The 22420-nt window shown below is 35.9% G+C and overlaps 1 protein-coding gene and 1 long non-coding RNA gene across 7 annotated transcripts; both read left to right on the forward strand.

Moving 5' to 3' along the window:
* The first annotated feature begins 228 nt into the window (after window positions 1-228).
* On the forward strand, window positions 229-1727 carry LOC105434880. 2 transcript variants are annotated; one of them, XR_004219311.1, is made up of 4 exons: window positions 229-345; window positions 479-599; window positions 1488-1587; window positions 1695-1727. It is a non-coding gene; the product is annotated as an uncharacterized LOC105434880 (long non-coding RNA). The 2 variants fall into 2 exon arrangements; XR_004219312.1 differs by having other exon boundaries at window positions 231-337.
* A 4651-nt stretch (window positions 1728-6378) lies between these two features.
* On the forward strand, window positions 6379-21936 carry LOC116406288 (NAD-dependent malic enzyme 62 kDa isoform, mitochondrial-like). 5 transcript variants are annotated; one of them, XR_004219315.1, is made up of 11 exons: window positions 6379-6577; window positions 6717-6777; window positions 7253-7345; window positions 8076-8237; window positions 8327-8410; window positions 8490-8596; window positions 8835-8904; window positions 9269-9435; window positions 18877-18946; window positions 20130-20341; window positions 21527-21936. XR_004219315.1 is itself a non-coding variant. In XM_031889987.1 (10 exons), exons 2-10 carry the CDS (start codon window positions 6766-6768, stop codon window positions 20217-20219), a joined length of 855 nt encoding a protein of 284 aa, XP_031745847.1. In that variant the 5' UTR covers window positions 6379-6577; window positions 6717-6765; the 3' UTR covers window positions 20220-20468. The 5 variants fall into 5 exon arrangements, 1 of the variants encoding a protein (XP_031745847.1); XR_004219317.1 differs by lacking the exon at window positions 21527-21936 and adding an exon at window positions 16890-16976 and having other exon boundaries at window positions 20130-20201; XR_004219316.1 differs by lacking the exon at window positions 8327-8410.
* Window positions 21937-22420: the final 484 nt, after the last annotated feature.

Below are 22420 nucleotides of genomic sequence, written 5' to 3' on the forward strand. Positions count from 1 at the left end.
CCATCCTTCTTCAACGGTAACTCTCTCTACTTCCTCTCCCTCTCCCTTCTCTTTCGCTCTCTGTGAGTAACCCATCTTGCCGATCCACACCATCATCTTCTCCTAGCCCTAACGGCGCCAGAATCAAGAGCGGCAGACCCTCGAAAACCCAATTCGTCTTCCAAAGTCCTTTTGTTCCACCATCACCGTCAGATCCCGACTCCATGGTTCTTGATTCCAAACCTCGCCGGCTAAGTTGAAGAGCCCGCTTCCACCTAGGTCTCCCTCTTCTAACCCACTTAAGCGGAAGGTATGAAGACCGTTCCTGAGAATTCCATCTCTGGATTGTCTGATTCGGGTATGAAGGTTTTTACGTGTTGTGGTATGATTATGGGGGTTTTGGATTATTTGTCTTAATTTCGGTGGTGTAGTGACAGTTTTAGTTTAAGATTCAAGTTTGGAAGTTTTGCCTAGTGTGAACTGTCTCTGTGATTTTCAGGTGGTAGTGCGCTTGCTGCCGCCATCCAAGGACGGAGATGAAGGGGATAATATAATACAAAAGGTTATGTGTCGATGAAGTTAGCGGACAGTGGGCAGATGCAGATGAATTCTTTAATGAGGTAAACCTGATCAGAGGATTACTTGAAAGCAAACCTATTCTTTATTTGAATTTCGATAATTAAAGATTTGTCATAAAAAAAATGAGGGGGAACTTCACTTTTGGCCTAACCAAAACCAGACCACCTACTCTTAGCGTTCTAGACATAGCATCGATTTTGATGAGGGGAGTTGCCAATTGGATCGATATTATTTATGGGGCCATATTCCTTAGGGAAAAACTTTCTCAGAATTTTATGATTTTGATCTGGTTTGATGTAGAAATATGGAAAGGCAGCTGTGGATAACCTCCATCAGATAAATTAGGAAGCGGATTAAAAAATATATGATATGGTTATGCCATCAGTATATATCTATAACAAAAGAAAACAAAAAGAATTAGATACTTAAGAATTCAAATAGCAATATTTATTAAGAGTTCTACACTTCAATGATTTTACATAAAATTCTCACTCTCCCTCTATTGTAGCCTTTTCCAGCCACTGCACAAATGCCCACGGTCTGTTCAAGACGATGTGGCCCTGAGAACAGAATATACAGTTTAATGAAATACGAAAAAGAATCCTACACATTTGAAAACAAGACATTACATTTCATGGGAAAGAAACAATGAGTACGTCCAAAGTAACAATAACTGAGTTAAATGAAGATAAAGAAGGAGGTGCAAAGAAATATGCTTTAAAATCTCATTACTGGTTCTATTATTATCATTAATAAGATTGATTTATTCTATAAATTGTCTTCAATATCTTTAGAGCACAGTTGTAAAGGAGATCCTAGTTCATATTGCCAAAACTCAAATCTTAATATTTTTTTTGAAGAGTTAGGCAAATCACTATTTAGATGCGGACTACTTTAATACTTCAATGAGATATTTTGTGGCTGTACAGGAACAGGCTATGTGAAAGAGACCAGGCTATTCGCAAACTGGAAAGGGAAATAGAAGATAAAGATAGGGAATTGCAATCAATTAAATTAGACAACGACGCAGTGTGTTTTTTTTTTCCCCCCTCATGCTTGATGTGCTTACATAAGAATGTTTTGTAATGATCTGCTTTTTTCTTCACTAACCCTTTTATTCTATAATTTCTTCACAGGCTTGGGCCAAGGATGATCTTCTGCGGGAACAAGATCAGGAAATAGCAACTTAAAGGTTACATTTTTTGTTGATGCCCTTCAATTTTTCCCTTCTTTTGCCATTGATTTTACTTTTTGCTTACGCTAACATCCTAGCACATTCTTTAGTATTTTAATTTTATTGCAGTACATTATATTGAATCTTCATTTTCCTTGGCTGTGCTATAAATGGTGTTTCTTCTATATGGATTTGCATTATACAACACTCCGTATTAAGTCATAAAGTTATGAAAATTAGAAAGACACCCTTTGTAGGAGAGAACATGATCCTTCCTTTAAAGTAAATTGAGAGAATTTCCTCTACTTCCTCAATTTTAAGGCTTGAGGTTTGAAGAACAAGGATGAATAATCAACGAAAAAGGAATGAAGAGGTTTCTCCTTTAGCGAAAATAGCGATTTTTCGTTTTTCATACTTCCAAAAACACACAATTATGAACTTATTGTGTATTAAATTGATCGAGAGGCCTTCCAATTGTTTGTTAATCTATAGTTTCTGTCTCTATTTTAATTAACTGCTACAAGTAGAAGCTTAACTACATGGTTAGAGTTTTATCAAAAAAGGAAAGAAAAAAAAAGAAGAAAGATCATGTGATAAATTTATAGAAATGCCATTAAATTATTTTCTAACCTTTGATTTCTGTTTCTGTGGTAAATTACTGCTACTAGAAATCTAATTGTGTTCGGTTAGTTAGACTTCATGGGTTTGAATTTATTTATTTTTTTGTTAAAGAGGTTCCATTATACAGAATACCCCTAAACTTTGTACTTTATATAGAAATACCATTGAAAACACACTCAAGACATAAACTACCAAAAGAGTTAAAAATACAGTTACTATAATTATCCTAATTTTAGTAATAAATGAAATTGAGAGAATTTCCTTTGATTTTCAGGAACAAGGATAATTAATCAATGAAAAAGAAATGAAGAGGTTTATCCATGCAAGCTTCAAACCAAAGTCAAGGATGTCGATCCTTCTAGGGGAGTCCAAAGTTCCCCCTTATTCTTCTCCCTTTACTTTGATTTTCAAAAGCTTGAATTTTTTTAAGTGGGGGTGGGCAATAGCTTACATGTTTAGTCTAAACTTGGGGGTTCAAATGTTTTGCCCAAATTTCAAAATTTCTAAAAAAAATTTCCTTACAATAAGGAGCATTATACCTTATTAGCTTACTTAGATCTTGCATAAAAAGCATGACCGGCAACCCTTGACCACTGAGCTTGGGTTTGTGATGTAAAATTCTGAATGTTGATGATTATATGTGCTGAAATTTGAGAATAAGCTGCCATCTTTTTTGGTTTACATCCCTTTTTAGCGGTATCTTATTGAGATGTTAGCGATATCTTGTTGAGATGTGAATGCTTGATTGATAAAATGGTATGTGTGTTGTGAATGCTTGATTGCATGTATATAATAAATAAGTGCATGGATACTTTTCTAGCTTTGTCTTCCTTTGTTGCTTTGCCGTGACTTACCTATGATGCGCTTAGTCCAAACCTAGCCTAGATAGAGTTAAAAAAGGATAGGAGGAACTCTTTAGAAATTGAGATGGTTTTAATAAAAAACATGAGTTAGGAGCTGTTTGTGTAGCCACAATGAACTAAATCCCTTTAGAAAAGGGTGGACATTAACAAAACTTGTTGCCACTTCGAAGGGAGTAGTCAAACTTAGAAACTAAGTGTAGAACCATAGAAAGGTTAGCCCACCGGTTCTAGCAAGACCTAGTTACCACATTGCATATCAAAGAAAGAATAGAGAGACTTGCAAACGTAAACAGTGAAACAATTAAGAGCTAAAAAAAACAAACAACATATGCAATATACATCAGAAAAATCCCATAAAAAATGAGGGGAAACTTCACTTATGGCCTAACCAAAACCAAACCACCTACTCTTAGCGTTCTAGACATAGCATCGAGTTTGACGAGGGCTTTGAAAAGAGGAGGAATCCTCCCCGTTCCATAGTAGGGGGAAAACGAGGCTTGTTGTCACTCCGAAGGGAGCAGTCAAACTTAGAAACTAAGTCTAGAACCATAGAAAGGTTACCCCACCGGTTCTTTGTGCGTACCAAAGAAACAAAAGAGATAGTTGCAAATGTAAAACGTAAAACAGCGAGACAATTAAGAGCTAAAAAAAAAAAACAATATGCATTATACATTAGAAAAATCCCATAAAAAAATGAGGGGAAACTTCACTTATGGCCTAACCAAAACCAGACCACCTACTCTTAGCGTTCTAGACATAGCATCGATTTTGATGAGGGCTTTGAAAAGAGGGGGAATCCTCCCCGTTCAACACTAGGGGGAAAACGAGGCTTGTTGTCACTCCGAAGGGAGCAGTCAAACTTAGCATTGAGTTTGACGAGGGCTTTGAAAAGAGGAGGAATCCTCCCCGTTCCATAGTAGGGGGAAAACGAGGCTTGTTGTCACTCCGACTAAGTCTAGAACCATAGAAAGGTTACCCCACCGGTTATTGTGTGCGTACCAAAGAAACAAAAGAGATAGTTGCAAATGTAAAACGTAAAACAACAGAGACAATTAAGAGCTAAAAAAAAACAAAACATATGCAATATACATCAGAAAAATCCCATAAAAAATGAGGGGAAACTTCACTTATGGCCTAACCAAAACCAGACCACATACTCTTAGCGTTCTAGACATAGCATCGAGTTTGATGAGGGCTTTGAAAAGAGGAGGAATCCTCCCCGTTCCACACTAGGGGGAAAACGAGGCTTGTTGTCACTCCGAAGGGAGCAGTCAAACTTAGCATTGAGTTTGACGAGGGCTTTGAAAAGAGGAGGAATCCTCCCCGTTCCATAGTAGGGGGAAAACGAGGCTTGTTGTCACTCCGAAGGGAGCAGTCAAACTTAGAAACTAAGTCTAGAACCATAGAAAGGTTACCCCACCGGTTCTTGTGTGCGTACCAAAGAAACAAAAGAGATAGTTGCAAATGTAAAACGTAAAACAGTGACACAATTAAGAGCTAAAAAAAACAAACAACATATGCAATATACATCAGAAAAATCCCATAAAAAATGAGGGGAAACTTCACTTATGGCCTAACCAAAACCAGACCACCTACTCTTAGCGTTCTAGACATAGCATCGAGTTTGATGAGGGCTTTGAAAAGAGGAGGAATCCTCCCCGTTCCACACTAGGGGGAAAACGAGGCTTGTTGTCACTCCGAAGGGAGCAGTCAAACTTAGCATTGAGTTTGACGAGGGCTTTGAAAAGAGGAGGAATCCTCCCCGTTCCATAGTAGGGGGAAAACGAGGCTTGTTGTCACTCCGAAGGGAGCAGTCAAACTTAGAAACTAAGTCTAGAACCATAGAAAGGTTACCCCACCGGTTCTTGTGTGCGTACCAAAGAAACAAAAGAGATAGTTGCAAATGTAAAACGTAAAACAGCGAGACAATTAAGAGCTAAAAAAAACAAACAACATATGCAATATACATCAGAAAAATCCCATAAAAAATGAGGGGAAACTTCACTTATGGCCTAACCAAAACCAGACCACCTACTCTTAGCGTTCTAGACATAGCATCGAGTTTGATGAGGGCTTTGAAAAGAGGAGGAATCCTCCCCGTTCCACACTAGGGGGAAAACGAGGCTTGTTGTCACTCCGAAGGGAGCAGTCAAACTTAGCATTGAGTTTGACGAGGGCTTTGAAAAGAGGAGGAATCCTCCCCGTTCCATAGTAGGGGGAAAACGAGGCTTGTTGTCACTCCGAAGGGAGCAGTCAAACTTAGAAACTAAGTCTAGAACCATAGAAAGGTTACCCCACCGGTTCTTGTGTGCGTACCAAAGAAACAAAAGAGATAGTTGCAAATGTAAAACGTAAAACAGTGACACAATTAAGAGCTAAAAAAAACAAACAACATATGCAATATACATCAGAAAAATCCCATAAAAAATGAGGGGAAACTTCACTTATGGCCTAACCAAAACCAGACCACCTACTCTTAGCGTTCTAGACATAGCATCGAGTTTGATGAGGGCTTTGAAAAGAGGAGGAATCCTCCCCGTTCCACACTAGGGGGAAAACGAGGCTTGTTGTCACTCCGAAGGGAGCAGTCAAACTTAGAAACTAAGTCTAGAACCATAGAAAGGTTACCCCACCGGTTCTTGTGTGCGTACCAAAGAAACAAAAGAGATAGTTGCAAATGTAAAACGTAAAACAACGAGACAATTAAGAGCTAAAAAAAACAAACAACATATGCATTATACATCAGAAAAATCCCATTCAGATTGTTTTATCTTCTCATGTTGGGCTACTTCCAAGCAATGTTTTAAGCGAAGGGTGGATAATAGCTCACTTGTTTAGTCTAAACTTGGGGATTTCAAATTTTGTCCAAATTTCAAAATTTTTCAAAAGTTTTTCATTACAATAATGAGCATCATAGCTTCTTAGATCTTGCATAAAAGGCATGACTGTCAACCCTTGAGCACTAAGCTCGGGTTTGTGACGTGAGATTCTGAATTTTGATGAGTATATGTACTGAAATTTGAGAATAAGCTTATGTCCTTTTTGTGTTTGCTAAGTTTCAACTAATACTCTCAGTATTTATCTTTGTGCTTATGTGATAGATTTGTTATGCACTGTAGTGATGTGGGGTGTTTCCTTATTTTCTGCATCTTAATACTTATTTTCTGCATCTTAAATACCTTATTTTTTTGCATCTTAATTGGTACTGAAATTTTGTTTGTTTCAGTGGAAGAGGCACTATCAGCATTGACATGTACATGTGATTTTAAGCAAGAACCAGGAGAGTGAGAGTTTTAGTGTGCCGTATTTAGAATTTGCCGATATCTTTTTCCCGTTTCAGCAAGTATTCCTGATAGTGGGGGTAACTCTCAAGTCTGCAGTCTTTTCTTCATGAAATTTGTAGATTATCTAAGAATACTAATATCATTTAATGGTGACATTTTTTAGCAACTTTTCTTAACCACACTTTTTCATTAAGTTTACTCTTGTTTAATTGACAGATTCTTCCAGTAATGCTAGATATTGGTTCTAACAACGAGAAGTTACTTAATGATCCTCTTTGTAAGTGAAAGGGAAACCTTCATGTCTTTTATCTCCATATTTTCCTTGTAATGTATTTTGCTTATATTGCTCTGTTTCTGTTGTCAATGACGATATATCTGGGCTTTTTGTTGTTGTGGTGGTGGTGGTGAAATATTTTATTTAAGCCTCTAGTTAATATTTATGCTTACTTAACAGAAAATTTGTTGCTTGAGCTTGCTTCATTTCGTCCTTTTACTTGTTTAAGTCCTCCAAAAAGTATTCATTACTTTAATAAATTCCCTCACCAGCATCATCACCTCTTAGTCAACAAACTGTTTTTTCCCAAATGCAAAAAAGGAAAAAAAAATAAATAAAGACAATCAAGAACAACCATCAACAACATGAAAAAAAAAAGAGAAGAAAAAGATAGCTACTGAAAAACATTACTACCCATTTTCATTATCATAATCCTCTACTATGCTTTTCCACCTTCTAACCCATTTTTCCATTGCAGGATTTATTGGAGTTGAGGAGTCCCACAATCTTTATGTTCTGTTTGTTTCTCCATCACTTTTTCAAGGCTGTTCAATTGGAGTTCCATCTTCAGGTAATATTAATGTGTTTGTTTCTAAGATAATTTTGTTAAACACTTGTTTTTGTTGTCTCCATCCACCAACTGTTTGATGAAATGCCGCATTGAACAATTTTATGGGTTCTTGGGAAGCATGTGATCTATGTGTTGTGGAATTTGTATAATTAGTTAGAGTGATTTAGAAAAACTTTTGTATTTGTAGTTGGATAGACAATTCATTCCATATTTAGAGCATGATTAAGAGTTATTTTGAAAATGTTAAAATTACTTCAAAAGATATTTGAATAATTTAAATGACTTTCGTCTATTGTATGATGATCACGTTTGATAGATCGAAAACTTTTCTTCTTCTTCTTCTTCTTCTTCTTCTTCGTTTCTTCCTGCTGCCTATTCGACCTTCAACTTTGAGTGTAGTTGCTTGGCTGTCGAATTGCCACCACTCAAAATCACTCCCTCGCCTTCTTATCACTCTTAATTTCCTTAACAACAAAGTCAAACTGCTACAGAACAATCGAATTTTTGTTTGATTAATTTTCTATCCACAGGAGGCTTTTGTATGTTGATCACCCTTGTTTTCTTTGAAAAGTTTAAACTTCCATACACGATATATTGGGAAACTTTCACATTCCTCGGGACATTAAAAGCTCAAGAGCATTGATTTTGAGCAAAATAAAAATGAAAATCTCTTTTAATTTCCAGCAACACCATATTTGAAGTTCATTGTATTTTCTTCTTCCAACTACAGGTTGACATGATTGTCTTGACAGATGGAAGTCGTATTCTTGGCCTCGGTGACCTTGGAGTTCAGGGAATAGGAATACCTAGATTGGAGGGAGAAGAGTATCTATCAATTGTTGATGATTTTATGGAAGCCGTGCATACATGTTGGCCTAAAGCTATTGTTCAGGTTTATTGGTTAAGATATCAAACTTTTAACTGTGTTCACTGCCAGTAATCAGTATCGTAATCTCGTAATTTGATTTTGAATGATGCCAGTTTGAGGATTTTCAAATGAAATGGGCTTTTGAAACATTACAACGTTATCGTAAGAGGTTCTGCATGTTCAACGATGACATACAAGTGAGTAGTTGATGATGTATTAATGCAGTTGATAATTACTTAAAAGGACATTCGTTTTCGTTTATTTCATTTCATAAAGGGAACTGCTGGTGTTGCTCTCGTTGGACTATTGGGAACTGTGAGAGCTCAAGGGCGGCCATTGAGTGATTTTGTTAACCAAAAGATAGTAGTGGTAGGGGCTGGAAGGTATTGTCAGCTGTTTAACTTTAACATTTTCTCCAAATAGCAATACTGCTAACGATTTAGGGATCATAAGCCTTGTCCTCTTTGTTGAAACAAAAGTGGTTGTTTGAAAGAGGAATTACTATTACTATTACTATTACGTGAATATAAGAGATGAAAACTTTGGAAACTATAGTTCAATCCTTTTGGTTTAACCTTCATTTGTTTCAACATGCTGTTTTTTCCCCTCTTTCAACTTTAGTGCAGGGCTCGGTGTTCTTAACATGACTATTCAGGCTGTTTCGAGAATGGCAGGGAACAACGATTCTAGTGCAAGAATCTTTTTCTAACTTTCATTCTCAATTTCTGCATCAGTCTGTCCAAGTTTTTCCTTCCATGAGAGTTACTGATTTCAGAAACCAATCAGATGGGGTTCGGAATTTGGATAGCTTTATTATGGGTTAATTTGTATGACGCAGTTTCTTGTGAAAAGTATGAGGCAGTTGAAGAAGTTAAATGACTTGTGGTGGTAGTAATCATTGTCAAACTCATGTGGTTTTTAACTTAAAAAGAAAGAGGGAAAATGTGAACTTAGTCCTATGCAGATTAGTGTTTTAAAGAGGAAAAATATGAACTTAGTCCTATGCAGATTAGTGTTTTAAGTCTTCTATCTAATTGTTCGTGGGATAAATGCAGTTACTTTATCAAAAACAAAGAAGAAAAGGAAGGGACCACAAGAAATCAATGGTGGAATCGATCAGGCAGGGTGTGGAAAATTACAACTCAGTTTTTGTTTTCACTGTTGAGAACATGAGAAACCTCAAGTTCAAGGAACTCAGGGAGCAGCTGAAGTCAGCTAGCAGGCAAGTTCTACTTTCTGAATTCTGTATTATTTAATCTGCGTCATCATTTCAAATATTGATTAGTGATACAAATGTACTTTCTCTATGTTGTTTGGTTAGCTTCTAGATAGCACGAGAAAAGATATGAATAATAAATAGCATATTTTTAAAACTCAAAAGATAAAATCATAATGAATAGCATTCCTTAGGAGAAAGGATGAGGACACGTTGTTTCTATAAACCTAATTTTAGTTTTGCCAGTTTGAAATACTTGTGTAGTTTAGTTTAGATATATATTTAAACTAGCACGTTAAATAATAGTTTGCCCTGTTTGTGTTTGCTAAGTTTCAACTAATACTCTCAGTATTTATCTTTGTGCTTATGTGATAGATTTCTTATGCACTGTAGTGATTTGGGGTGTTTTCTTATTTTCTGCATCTTAGCTACCTTATTTGCTGCATCTTAATTGCTAACGATTTAGGGATCATAAGCCTTGTCCTCTTTGTTGAAAAAAAAAAGTGGTTGTTTGAAAGAGGAATTACTATTACTATTACGTCAAATTACATATTGAATGAAAAAGAAAATTACAATTTCTTTTAGCGCTATGTAATGGTAGTCAGGTATAGTAGTCATGCCTTTGCTCTAGCTTATATATTCATGTCTATGTTACTTTCACACTTCTATTTATTAATTTCATGAAGTCAGTGGGTTTGCAAAATGAAAGAATCGTCATCCTTTTTAAACCACTAGTCCTAATGTTTCAAATGAATTTTCCAATTTCTTTTTGGGCTGATGTTTCCATAGCCCGTTTCTTAACAAATTGCATGCCCTCTTCCATTTTTAAGGGTGAGATACCTTTTTGTATCTTATGCCCCAAACAACATTTGTTTCTCATTCCACCCAAAATAATTGGTTATACTTGATTTGTCCAAGACGTTCGGCCTCAACATACAAAGTTGGATCCAAAGACCTTAAAATATATCTTTTTGGTTATTCTCGTGTTCTTTGAACATTCCTCCTTTTATTCCTCACCTTCTTTCTCTTCGAATATGAGTCGAGGGAGTATCAAGAGTCAAAGGATGATTTCTTTATCTACAATGTTATCTCTTCTTCTAATCCTCTTTGTGGTTCATCTTCACGTGTGTTTACTTCTATTTGTCAACCCATCACTGAAGTCTATGATCGACGACAACCTTCTTCAATTCCATGCCCTACCCCTAAGGCTTCTTCGTCATTGGATCCAGAAATGAGTGATGATCTTCCTATTGCTCTTCGTAAAGGTAAACTTAAGTGTGCTCATCTTATTTCCTCTTCTGTTTCATATAACCATTAGTTGTCTTCTGCATGTTCTTTCATTGCATCATTAGAGTTTGTATCATTAAGCCTATTCTCATCTTGGTTGGTGTGTTGCAATGGTGGAGGAGATGATTACTTTAGATGATAATTGTACTTGGGATTTAGTTTCTCTCCCTGCACGAAAAAAGTATATCAGTTGCAAATGGGTGGTTACAATTAAAGTTAATCCTGATGGTTTTGTCGCTCAATTAAAAGTACACCTTGTAGTGAAAGGCTACGCACAAACATGGCGTTAACTATGCTGATACTTTTTCTCGAGTAGTAAAAATGACATTTGTGAGGTTGTTTATTTCACCAACTTCAATCAGTCACTGGCCTTTACATCAGCTTGATATTTTTGAAAAGGAGGTGTAATTATGAGTCAATAAAAAGGACCTGATCATGTTGAGGAAGGAGACCCAACCTTGTCTGGTTTCGAACTAGATACAGTAGAAAGTGTCTACCATTTTTCAACTTTTGACTTCCATTTCTGAAAAAGATGGAGTTGTAACTCCCCGGGTTTGGCGTTGCCGTCGACGTCACCGTGAGAAGGTGTGGCCGGAATGAAGAGAGAAGAGGGTGGGTGAGAGGAGAGGAGATGTTCAATATTTGTTTCCAACTTTTTTACATCAGCTTGATATTAAAAGTGCATTTTGTTAGGATCCCACCTAATAAGGATTACCTCAAGAAGAAAAGATGAACTCAAGAATACTTAAAAAACATCCAAACATGAAATATATATTAGATCTTAGTAACAAGTAACAAGTAACCCTAGCCTTTTGAGAGGGTTAGACTCTCCTAAGGTTCCCTTACAAGGAAAACTTTCTCAAAATTCTTCACACCTCTCTCCAACCCCTCTCCACTATTTATAACAAAAAGAACTAACCAACTTACCATCTATTTACTATATGACCTTACTAACAACCATTTTCATTTTCTCCTAATAATCCACTATTTTTCTATCTAGGGTCCTTACATTACTCCGCCCTTCGAAGACACCTTGCCCTCAAGGTGTGCTTACAAACTACAAACCTTGAACTCTCTACCATACCCCTGCCATCTCGGAAGAAATTTTATTCAGCTTTGCCTTGAAATTCTATTGAGTTGTAATAATTACACTTGCATGCATCCAACCCTTTAGACTCCAAGAACTTCCCCAATCTTCATTCTTCTCACACGGAAAGTGATCCCAATTAACCAACTGCCATTCCCTGATCCTAATTCCATGCCACTTGCATTTTAATTTGAAGCTCTTCCTCTCTAATGGGCTAAGCCCACAATTAACTTTATGACCCCATCCCCAAATCAATTGCACGGCCCATACACCATCTTTCTTAGAATTACCAATGAGCTTCAGGCAATTCCTATCCATTTTCAAGTTACATTTCAGCCACACTAACAAATGGGCCTCAATCAATTTAGCAAATTCAAGCACATTAATTTCCTTTCTTTCTTTATGAAGGCTGTATTTCTTTGTTATCATCTCATGTTTGCCCACCATCCATATTCCAATAGGATTTCCACTTCCTTAGATAAAGCCGTCAATTTATTTTTCTTTGAGGTATAATGGGCCTCATCCCTTACTTTTGCAATCAGCCCAAAAAGCAACATTTTGGCCCACTTTTGATTAAATTCTTTCCCTAATTTCCATCCACGTGATATACTTTAACCATTGAGGTTTGCATGTGCCAATCCTTCTCCTAGCCTCCACTTTGTTTTCCTGGCCATTTATTAGGAATTTGATCCCCAATTTCTCCACCTAAGCCAAGCCCATTTGAGAAAATCTGGCCCTTTTCATTTAATTTCAGCCCACTAAACAAATCATAACTACTATTGTCTCTAATTTTTCGCCTTAACGTCTGACGCTTCACGTGGGTTGAAGAATCGTTTTTCTTCAAGAAATCTTCCCCTTCCTTTCTGAATTTTTTTTGTCCGTAGCCGCTCACTCCCTCTGCAAATATCAAAGCATTCTTCCCGACAATTTCCGATCTCACTTGCAGCCTCGTTGCTATCCGCGTTCCGACAAACTCCCTTTGTGCCTTAGGTCGACTACCTCCAACGCACCCTGTCTCCATCTCCTCTTCCTGTAACTGGACTTTTCGACAATCCATCTTCTTCTTTTTTTGGCCACCGGTGACCGACTCAGAATCTTTCCTCCGCCGCGGTTTCTGTTCATCCCCGCCTCGATTTTCTGTCACAACCCAATATGTTTCCATTCGCCAGCCTCTCTATGATCCCTGTACTAATTCCATTGCCATTTTCTTCCTTGTCGTTACCCATTCTATCTTACTCCGATGACCTTCGAAATTCCTTTATTCATCTTCTTCATTGCCTAGCTTCCTCATCCCTTCCCTACTTTGATATAACTCGCATGCCACAAAAGAAAGGCAAGGAAAGTAACGTACCTCAACAAAATCTTGGCCTATATATATGATCAGCCTCTCAATGTTGCCACTCCAATGAGCCGTTTCTTCTATTTTCACAGATCGTATCCAGGTCGACTTGTTCCACATAGGTACTGTTTGATTCTTCTTTTTGTTTTCTTCACTACCACCAAGTATCAATGATCGCTTCCTCAATCGTTTCTTTGCCTTCCTTCTCATCCATAGTGTTTGCCTCCTTTCCCATGCTTCCGCCTTCTCTGTTCGGTGTTTCCATTTCCACCAAGTGTTTGTCTCTGACCACCCCACCCTTAGTCGTCGGCCATGGGAATACACAGTTAGATTTGGCTTCCTCTTCCCTTCATCTTTTTCATGGTCGTTCTTCGATTCCTTCATCTTCAAGTCATTGTTCCATTTTTGTTTTTCTTCAACTTTAATTTTTTCTAGTTTCTTCTCCGCTCTTTCTTTATCTCTTTGCAGCCCTTCAGAAAGCGTTTGATGTATTGTTTTAGCACTCCTCTCTATTCTTTTTGCCTTGCAATCCACAATCCATTTCTGCATATGCTCCCATGTCCATGGAGTTTCTCCCCTCTCATCCACCTCAAGTTTGCAATTAGCAGCCCATTTAAGTGCTTGCTCCCAAGTCCCTCTCTCAACTGCGGTCGAGTCTTCTTCCATCTTTCCTTTCATTTTCAACACCGATCCCTCCGACGTAGCAGATTCTTCCCGTCGGCAACTAACATTGTTTTCTCGTAATTCCTCTGCCAGCCTTTCGATGCTTTTGGACAACTCCAAAGTTACATCTTTAAGTTCCCTAATGTCCTTCTCATTCTTCTCCAACCTCTCCTCCATTTGTTTTTGCATCCAAGCCCGTGTCATCCCCAAGATGTTACGGCTCTGATACCAATTTGTTAGGATCCCACCTAACAAGGATTACCTCAAGGAGAAAAGATGAACTCAAGAATACTTAAAATACATCCAAACATGAAATATATATTAGAAGATCTTAATAACAAGTAACAAGTAACCCTAGCCTTTTGAGAGGGTTAGACTCTCCTAAGGTTCCCTTACAAGGAAAACTTTCTCAAAATTCTTCACACCTCTCTCCAACCCCTCTCCCACTATTTATAACAAAAAGAACTAACCAACTTACCATCTATTTACTATATGACCTTACTAACAACCATTTTCATTTTCTCCTAATAATCCACTATTTTTCTATCTAGGGTCCTTACACATTTCTTCATGGTGATCCTCAAGAAGGGGTGTATATGGAGCAACCACTAGGGTTTGTTGCTCAGGGGAAGAATGGAAAGGCGTGTCGCCTTTGTAAATCTTTGGATGGACTAAAACATAGTCCACAGGCTTGGTTTGGAAAATTTATTAAGGTGATCGAAAGTTTTGGAATGCAAAAGAGCACGTTAGATCATTCAATCTTTTTTAAAAGATCCGAGAGTGGGGTGATCCTAATCGTAGTATATGTTGATGCAATTGTGGTTGTTGGTGATGATGCTTTAGATGTCCAGTCCCTGAAGACTTTTCTCTATTGCCAATTCCAAATAAAAGATTTGAGCATGTTGAAATACCTCCTAGGAATTTGAGGTAAAAACAGGCAAGAAAGCAATACTATTATCACAGAGAAAATATGGACTTGTTGACTGAAACATGGAAGGTAGGTGCCAAGCCATGTAGTACCCCAACGATGCCTAACTTATAGCTCACAAAAGATGGAGAATTGTTGAAAGATCTTCAAAGATATAGGAGGTTAGAGGGAAAACTTAATTACCTTCCAGTGAATCGACTCGACATAGCCTATTTAGTGAGTATTATGAGCCAGTGTATGTCATGCCCTAAAGTTGATCATTCAGCTGCTTTGGAATGATTCAGTGTTATCTGAAGGCTGCTCTCGGGCATGATTTTATTATATAAGGATTATAGTCATACTAATATTGAATGTTTCTCAGATGTTAATTGGTAAAATCTAAAGAAGACAAAAGATCAACTTCAGGATATTTTGTTTTTGTTGGTGGCAATTTGATGTCTTGGAAAAGTAAGAAACAAAATGTGGTGTCACATTCAAGTGCATAATAAAAAATATAGAGCAATTGCACAGTTTTTGTGTGAATTGGATATATCAAATTGATTTGGATATATCAACTTTTTTACTATTGTTGAGTTGGGATTTGAAATCACCACACCAGCAAAATTGTGGTGTGATAATCAAGCAGCACTTGATATCGCATTTAATCCGGTGTTCCATGAAGTTAATGACAATTCTATCACTGGTTCTTTTTGTTCTATATCAAGTTCAATAGCTTTTACCTCAAGTTCCTCTATACGATCATCCTCTTCCACTACTTCCAATTCCTCCCCATTTGCTTGAACAACTAACACTTTGAGTTCCTTCTGATCCTTCACCTTACATCTATGGCCTGCACAAAATTTTTCCTCACAACAAAAGCAGAGCCCTTTCTCACGTCTGGCTTGAAACTCAGCATCACAAAAAGTCGTCTTGATGGTCCTTCCCGTCGATTAATTTCTGCAGCCCCTCGAAGTGTGATAGCCCTTACTGGAACAGTACCTTCTGACTTATTGTCATTGGAAACTACATGAAATTGAGTATTTAAAGAAGTAGAAACCTGGGTTTTATCATCCCCTGCACATTTTAAAACAGATTCACCCTTATCACCTCTCGGTTCTCAATTTTCTGGGCCAATTTCATCATTTGAGCAAGCCCAACAGGTTCCCAACATTCCAATTCTGTCTTAATCCAAGGTTTCAAACCATTCATAAATGTCTCTTCTATAACTGTCTTATGCAGAAAAGGCAAAGGTGCCACCAATTTATCAAAAAAAAATTTGTATTCATCCACTGTAGTGTCTTGTTTTATCGTTAAAAATCTGCCCAATATTGATCCCTCACGGTCTGATCGAAATCGAATAATAAGTCTTCTCTTTAAATCTTCCCAATTAACAAACGGTTCACATCTATACCAATCCAAGGCTGCACCATCAAAACTATCTTCTCTAACTCATTAAGTTTGTGTATATGAAAATAACGTTCTGCTCTAAATAACCAACAATCAGGGCAATACCCGCGAAAACTGGCATGTCAATTTTCTTGAATTTGCTTTGATCCCTCCTGCAGATTCTTCTCCTTCCAACTTGGTGTATTTTTTCTTCCGATTTTCCTCCCATCACAAATGAATCACTGACATCAATCATAGTTTCTTTCTTGTTGGACGAACCTTCTGGAACTTCTTCCCATGTTGTCTTTCCCTTAATCATTCCTTAAGTATATTTCATGAAAGTTCGTTGTTGCTGCTGTTGCTGTCCAGCCTGCACACCCAGCCTTTCAATGCTCTTTGCCAACAATGAAATATCTTCCTTAATAGCTTCCTTTCTATGGGCCTTCTTTTCTTCTTTTTAACAATGGTGTAACAGTTTGATCCATCTCTGGTCTTTACTGTTAAACTTAAATCTCTTAAGAATGATTTTGTGGGTGCACAATGGGTAACCCTAAAAAAATATGAATTGTGGTGTTTAAGTTAGTTTAATCAATGATTCTTCGTTTTGTAATTTGATTTCTTTTATTTTTTTCTCTACTCATGAAATGTTTTGCTCGACCTGTATATTTTTGTAGGCTCCAGGAAAGTTTTTGAATTGCCTTCTGAAGGAGTGGGGTTGCAATTTTTAGCGTCCTTTTTTATGGAGCTTCTTTGAGTTTTCTTTCTTTATTTTGGGATTTGTTCTTTTTCAGTTCCATCATGTGCTGTCTAAAGTTTTGGACTTGAAGGGTTTGTCTTCATCTTCCTTCTTCTCCAACGATTTACGTCATACAGATGAGGTATAGATAATTACATCCTTGGTTTTTTATTTTTCTTCTTTTTCTAGCTTAAGAGATTGCTTGTTCTTGCAGTTCATAGTATGCATTTTTTTGGATCTGTTTCTTCAGTGTCCCACATCATTTCTGTTTCCTTCATATTTCTCTCTTTTTTTTTTCTACTCATGAAATCTTCATCTTCTTCATCCAAGTATTACATAAGCATTTGGTATAATAAAATCTCTGTTCAAACAGTAGTTTGGGTTGCTAACAGAGATACATACACCCATTTCAGATCCATACACCCATAACAGAGATAATAAAATCTTTCTTGAAATTTCAAAATGGTAACTTAGTCCCTTCTTCCAATAGGAGTCTTTTCCCTGAGTCCTCATTTCCTTCAGTCACTTATCTTCTTTTCCTCCATAGCATTATTGTAAATTTTCTGGTTATTTTCACCTCCACTCTTTATTTCTCCATTTTGATTTGAGTTTCATTCATTTCTCATTTTTGTTTTGGAATCAATCTTTGAAATATGTGTGTTTAAGTGTTAAGTGTAATATATATTTACAAAGGAAAATCAACTTAGGAAGGGATTAATGACATGGGGTGCACGTAAATCTTAAAAACTGATGTATTTGACAAGCTTGGAAGGCTGACAATTAAAGTACAAATGGACAAACTGGTCTTTTGTGTAGAGACAAACTGGAAAATAATCATCAGTCTAAAGCTACAGTACTCAAGAGACAAAAGAGTTAAATTGAAATGTTCATAAGACCTTTTACATGTCTTCATTAACATAATACTTCAAATACAAAGCTCAGCCTCTTTTTTGCCACTCCATGGCATCAGTATCCCAGCCCATTAGTCATTTTTCTTCAAAACTTAAACCAGGTTATGGAAGGCATATTTGAGAGTGTTTTTAGAAACTAGTTAACAAAGTTGATTTTTATTAATAAATGTTTTGTTAAAAGTGTTCTTCGACTGTATTAAAACTTTGATATTGGCTAAGGGAAAGATTCAATTCAAAAACATGCTTTCTTGTTCAAAGTTGCTATATATTTATTATCATTTTTTTGTTGTTCTGAGTGATTTCTTTACTGGGTTTATTGGAAATGGATGAAGAAACAGTTCCATAATTTTATTTAATTTTCCATTGAGTAGAATGGAGAATGGATCAACCAAAAATGAAGAAGAATGCTTCGTACTTTACACAAACATTTTCATAGTAACTGTGATTTGATTTCATTGTTGTTTTGGCTAAGGAAAATCACTTTACAATGAGACCGGCAATGCCCAAGAGAAAAGAAAAAATGATGAAACTATTGATTCTTGGTTTTATTTCTTGTTATTAGTATCATTGGTATGACATCAATATCTTCATATAAAAGAAGTCAAAAGCATTGTTGCAAGAATTGTGAATTTAATTTGTAGGGTAGAGTACCTACAAATTTGTAGGGTAGAGTACCTACAAATTTGTAGAGTATTGTTCCATTAACCATATTAACGTTTGTTTGTGTCTACTTTTAAAAGTGATCTTGTAACATAAAAAGTAATTTCCAATGACTCGAAAACATGTTTGGAACTTAACAGATGTAGGAAAAATTCAAATGGAAAAATAGACATTGTATGTTTGCTTGTTTGATTCTTGTTTTCTTTTATTTATCTTTTTGAAAAATTTGATGAGATATGAGATTTGTTTGTTGTTGATTGTTCTATGATTATGGTTTTGATCTTAACTAACTCTGAATTCTTAAGCTTTACCTTGCTCTGTGAAGCTTTCTGATGTTTCTCTCTTTTTAAGAACTTCAAACCGCTCTTACACTTATTTCATATAAAGCTACTTAGCCTCTTGAACACTGAGATTTCACAAATAACTACGATAATAGAGATGAGAAATAGTTCCATATTTCTGACTATTTAGGGTGGTACCTGTTCACCAAGATCCAAGAGAGCTCGAGGGACTCAATGAAGGAGCCAATTTATTAAAAGTGGTAAGCTTTCTCAAACTCTCTTCATGGTTAGGGATACTTGGCTAATTTCCTCAACACTCAAAGAGGATTCTGCCATTACTCTTTAGTAGTTTTTGACCATCTCCATTGATTAGGTTAAGCTTCTTTCTTTTTTTCTTTCAAAATAATATAAATAGAAGTTGTGCCATGAACTTTGGAATTGGTAATTTATAAGTTTTTATTATAGGAACTATTTTTGTTAATAAATGAAATTTAAAAGTGAAATACAGAGGAATATTGTGATTGAGAATCAAAGGCATTAAGGCAGCAGGGTATTGATTCTCATGGGCAGTTTTTAATTCCTTCCCCCAAAAAAATGACATTTCCTTATATGGCCTATCATCTTTTCCACATTTTCTTTTCATTCTTTCAACCATATTTACATAAATAAATTATATATTTATATATTTATACAACTTGTGTAATTGTATACAACCAAAATTTATCACATGAACATTGAAGATTTATTATTTTAATTTATAAAAAAATTGACATTTCCTTATCGTTGCAGGTACCTTTTTCCTTGCTCTTCATGGGTTTTGTTATTTATCTCTTTTACTTATTTGTCTGATTTGGTTGTTCTTAAAGTTTATGTACTGTTTTTATCAAATATAAGCCCTACTTTTTAGAATCTTCCAACTTTTTAATGATTAAGAAACTTTCTTCTCCGTACCCTACAACTGCTAGTTCTTACGTAAATGTGAAATTTTGATCATTTTTAGTAAATTATTCGATCTCACTCACTCTATGTGGGTATTTATTATATGGGATTCCATTGACCATTTAACCAACATTTTCAACCAAAGTATTAGTAGCATTCATGGTTTTAGCCAAGTGTTATGCAGCTGCATAGAAGAAAGGAAATAGTAATTAGGAAACCATTTCTTGTCTCGATTTTGTTTTAACAAATAGTGTTGGAGAGAACCTTTTTATTTCCTTCTATTTCAGTTGTTTTTTTGTGTTTTTGAAACTTAATTTTTGAAAGGCGATCTCTTAATTAATGTTTATGATTTGTTTTGTTTAATCTGTTGCATTACTTTCTTGTTTGACTATGTGGTACATATGAATTGTGGTGCTTAAGTTAGTTTAATCAATGGTTCTTCGTTTTGTAATTTAATTTCTTTTATTTTTTTTCTACTCATGAAATGTTTTGCTCAACCTACAGATTTTTGTAGGCTGGAGGGAAGTTTTTGAATTGCCTTCTGAAGGAGTGGGGTTGCAATTTTTGGCGTCCTTTTTTATGGAGCTTCTTTGACTTTTCTTTCTTTATTTTGAGATTTGTTCTGTTTTGATTCCATCATGCCGTCTAAAGTTTTGGACTTGAAGGGTTTGTCTTCATCTTCCTTCTTCTCCGACAATTTACGTCATACAAATGAGGTATAGATAATTACATCCTTGGTTTTTCATGTTTCTTCTTTTTCTAGCTTAAGAGATTGCTTGTTCTTGCAGTTCATAGTACTGCATCTTTCTTCAGTGTCTCCACACATCATTTCTGTTTTCTTCATATTTCTCTTTTTTTTTTTCTTCCTTGCATTCCCTGTGCATGTTGGAGTTTGGAAGTCAGCTAGTGTGCCAAATCACCATGGTTAGTGCATTTATCTTCTTTTTCTGTTTTGATTACTTTTGGTTTCTTGTGTTTTTATCTTTGTATATTTGATCTTTCAAGTGACAGGATATAGTTTGTCATTAATTGATTGACCACCACGTATTTCCTATTTTATATCATGAGAAATGTAGAATGTCTAGGGGTTCTAAAGAGGCATTTGGAAATTAAAATGATTTTGAATCTGGTTAGAGTGGAAGGTAATTCTCATAATTAGGAGCATTAACATGACATATAATGCATGAAAAGTGCAATGTTTGAAGACACTAATATCTGATTATCCCACTTCGTAGTAGTAACAAAATTTATCAGTTTTTTATGATGTATAATTCATGAATTCCAAGAGATTTCAAATAACTTATATATATTTTTTATAAGAATTAATTTTTTTTATGTTGTTATGTATGCCGTAACGACGCTTTGTTTGTTTGATAGCCATGACTGTTTGGCTCAACTTTTGCAACATCGCTAATCTCACAAAATAACAATTCTGACCCTATTATGTTTGGCGTGAGGAATCTTGGAGGATTTATTGATCTCCTAGATAGATGGTCATTGTGATTTGACCCACTACAATTTAAAGACTTTTAGTTTGTTCATTTCTTTGATGATTATGCCTACCCACGTTGGTTCTTGCTCAAACAACATTACTTGACTTAAAGTGTATAGTACTCTATTCCCTCTGGGTTGCCACCACACACACATGTGCACACATACCCAAAGAATAAAAATATAACGAAAGTCATCAATTTTGCATAGTTTAGCGAGTTTCAATTTTTCCCAAACCTATATAGTTGGTTTTACTTTGCTTTATATATTTTATGGACTTCCTCTGTGCATTTTGATGGGTGGGAATTTCTAAGAAAAGGGTGTTTTTTTTAAGCAAATTAAAGGATTGGATTGGAGGTGGAATTTATATTTCCAAAACTATCTCATTCACCCTATCTATTGTGTTGTAGTGTGGTGAGGACTTTCATGTGACTGAAAGATGTGTTTCTTCAATGTTTATGAACAACTAGTAACATATCATGTTCTTCATCATCTGTGGAAAAGTTTTCAATATGTGAGTGCCTGCCAGAGAACTCCTTGGAAAATCATGATTCATTTCTTGTGAGAGACTAGAATGCAAGTCTTATCCTGAATTGACATGTTGGAGCTGAAAAAACATCCAATTATTTTTCTCGAAGCAATGAAGTCAATATGATGAATTCTCAGTATGAGAGTAGTCTTTTCTCAAGTTCTTTATCAAATATATTTACTAGGAAGTGTAAGTTTCTTGATTCTTTCCTCACATATTTGTACCTAATAAGGATATGAACTTTCAAATAAGTTCTAAATGAGCCAGATTATAGCAAATGGTTTTAGCCAAGGGAAACGACATATTGACTTTTTTCACTGGATGGATTGACTATAGCAAATGGTTTGATCTTCCTCCCACCACCACACCCACATCCATACCTCTGTGATGCCCAATTTCTTTAATATTTCCTTGTTGCTATCTTAGATGATGTATAATGTTTATTATTATTTTTTTATGTATGTTACATTGCATGTGCTTTCTTTTTTTCTAATTATCTCGTGGCTTGCACAAACATTGTCTATTTAAATCCATTAGAGGTGAAATGATGTCGTTGATGGTGAAGTCTAAGACAGAAGATTCTGTCTTATGTGAAGTTATTGATGGAGGAGAGCTCAAGTCCATGAGACATTTAAATGTTCGAGGGAAAAGTGCTACACTTCCTTCAATTATTGGTTGGATTGAATAAGCATATCCTATAGATTTCACCTTTTCGTGAAGTTTCTTCTTTTCGGAATTTTTCTATTAAGTAAATTCATTTTTTTGTTTGTGACTC

Source organism: Cucumis sativus, unplaced genomic scaffold (genome assembly GCF_000004075.3).
Source record: "Cucumis sativus cultivar 9930 unplaced genomic scaffold, Cucumber_9930_V3 scaffold83, whole genome shotgun sequence".
Taxonomy (NCBI): domain Eukaryota; kingdom Viridiplantae; phylum Streptophyta; class Magnoliopsida; order Cucurbitales; family Cucurbitaceae; genus Cucumis; species Cucumis sativus.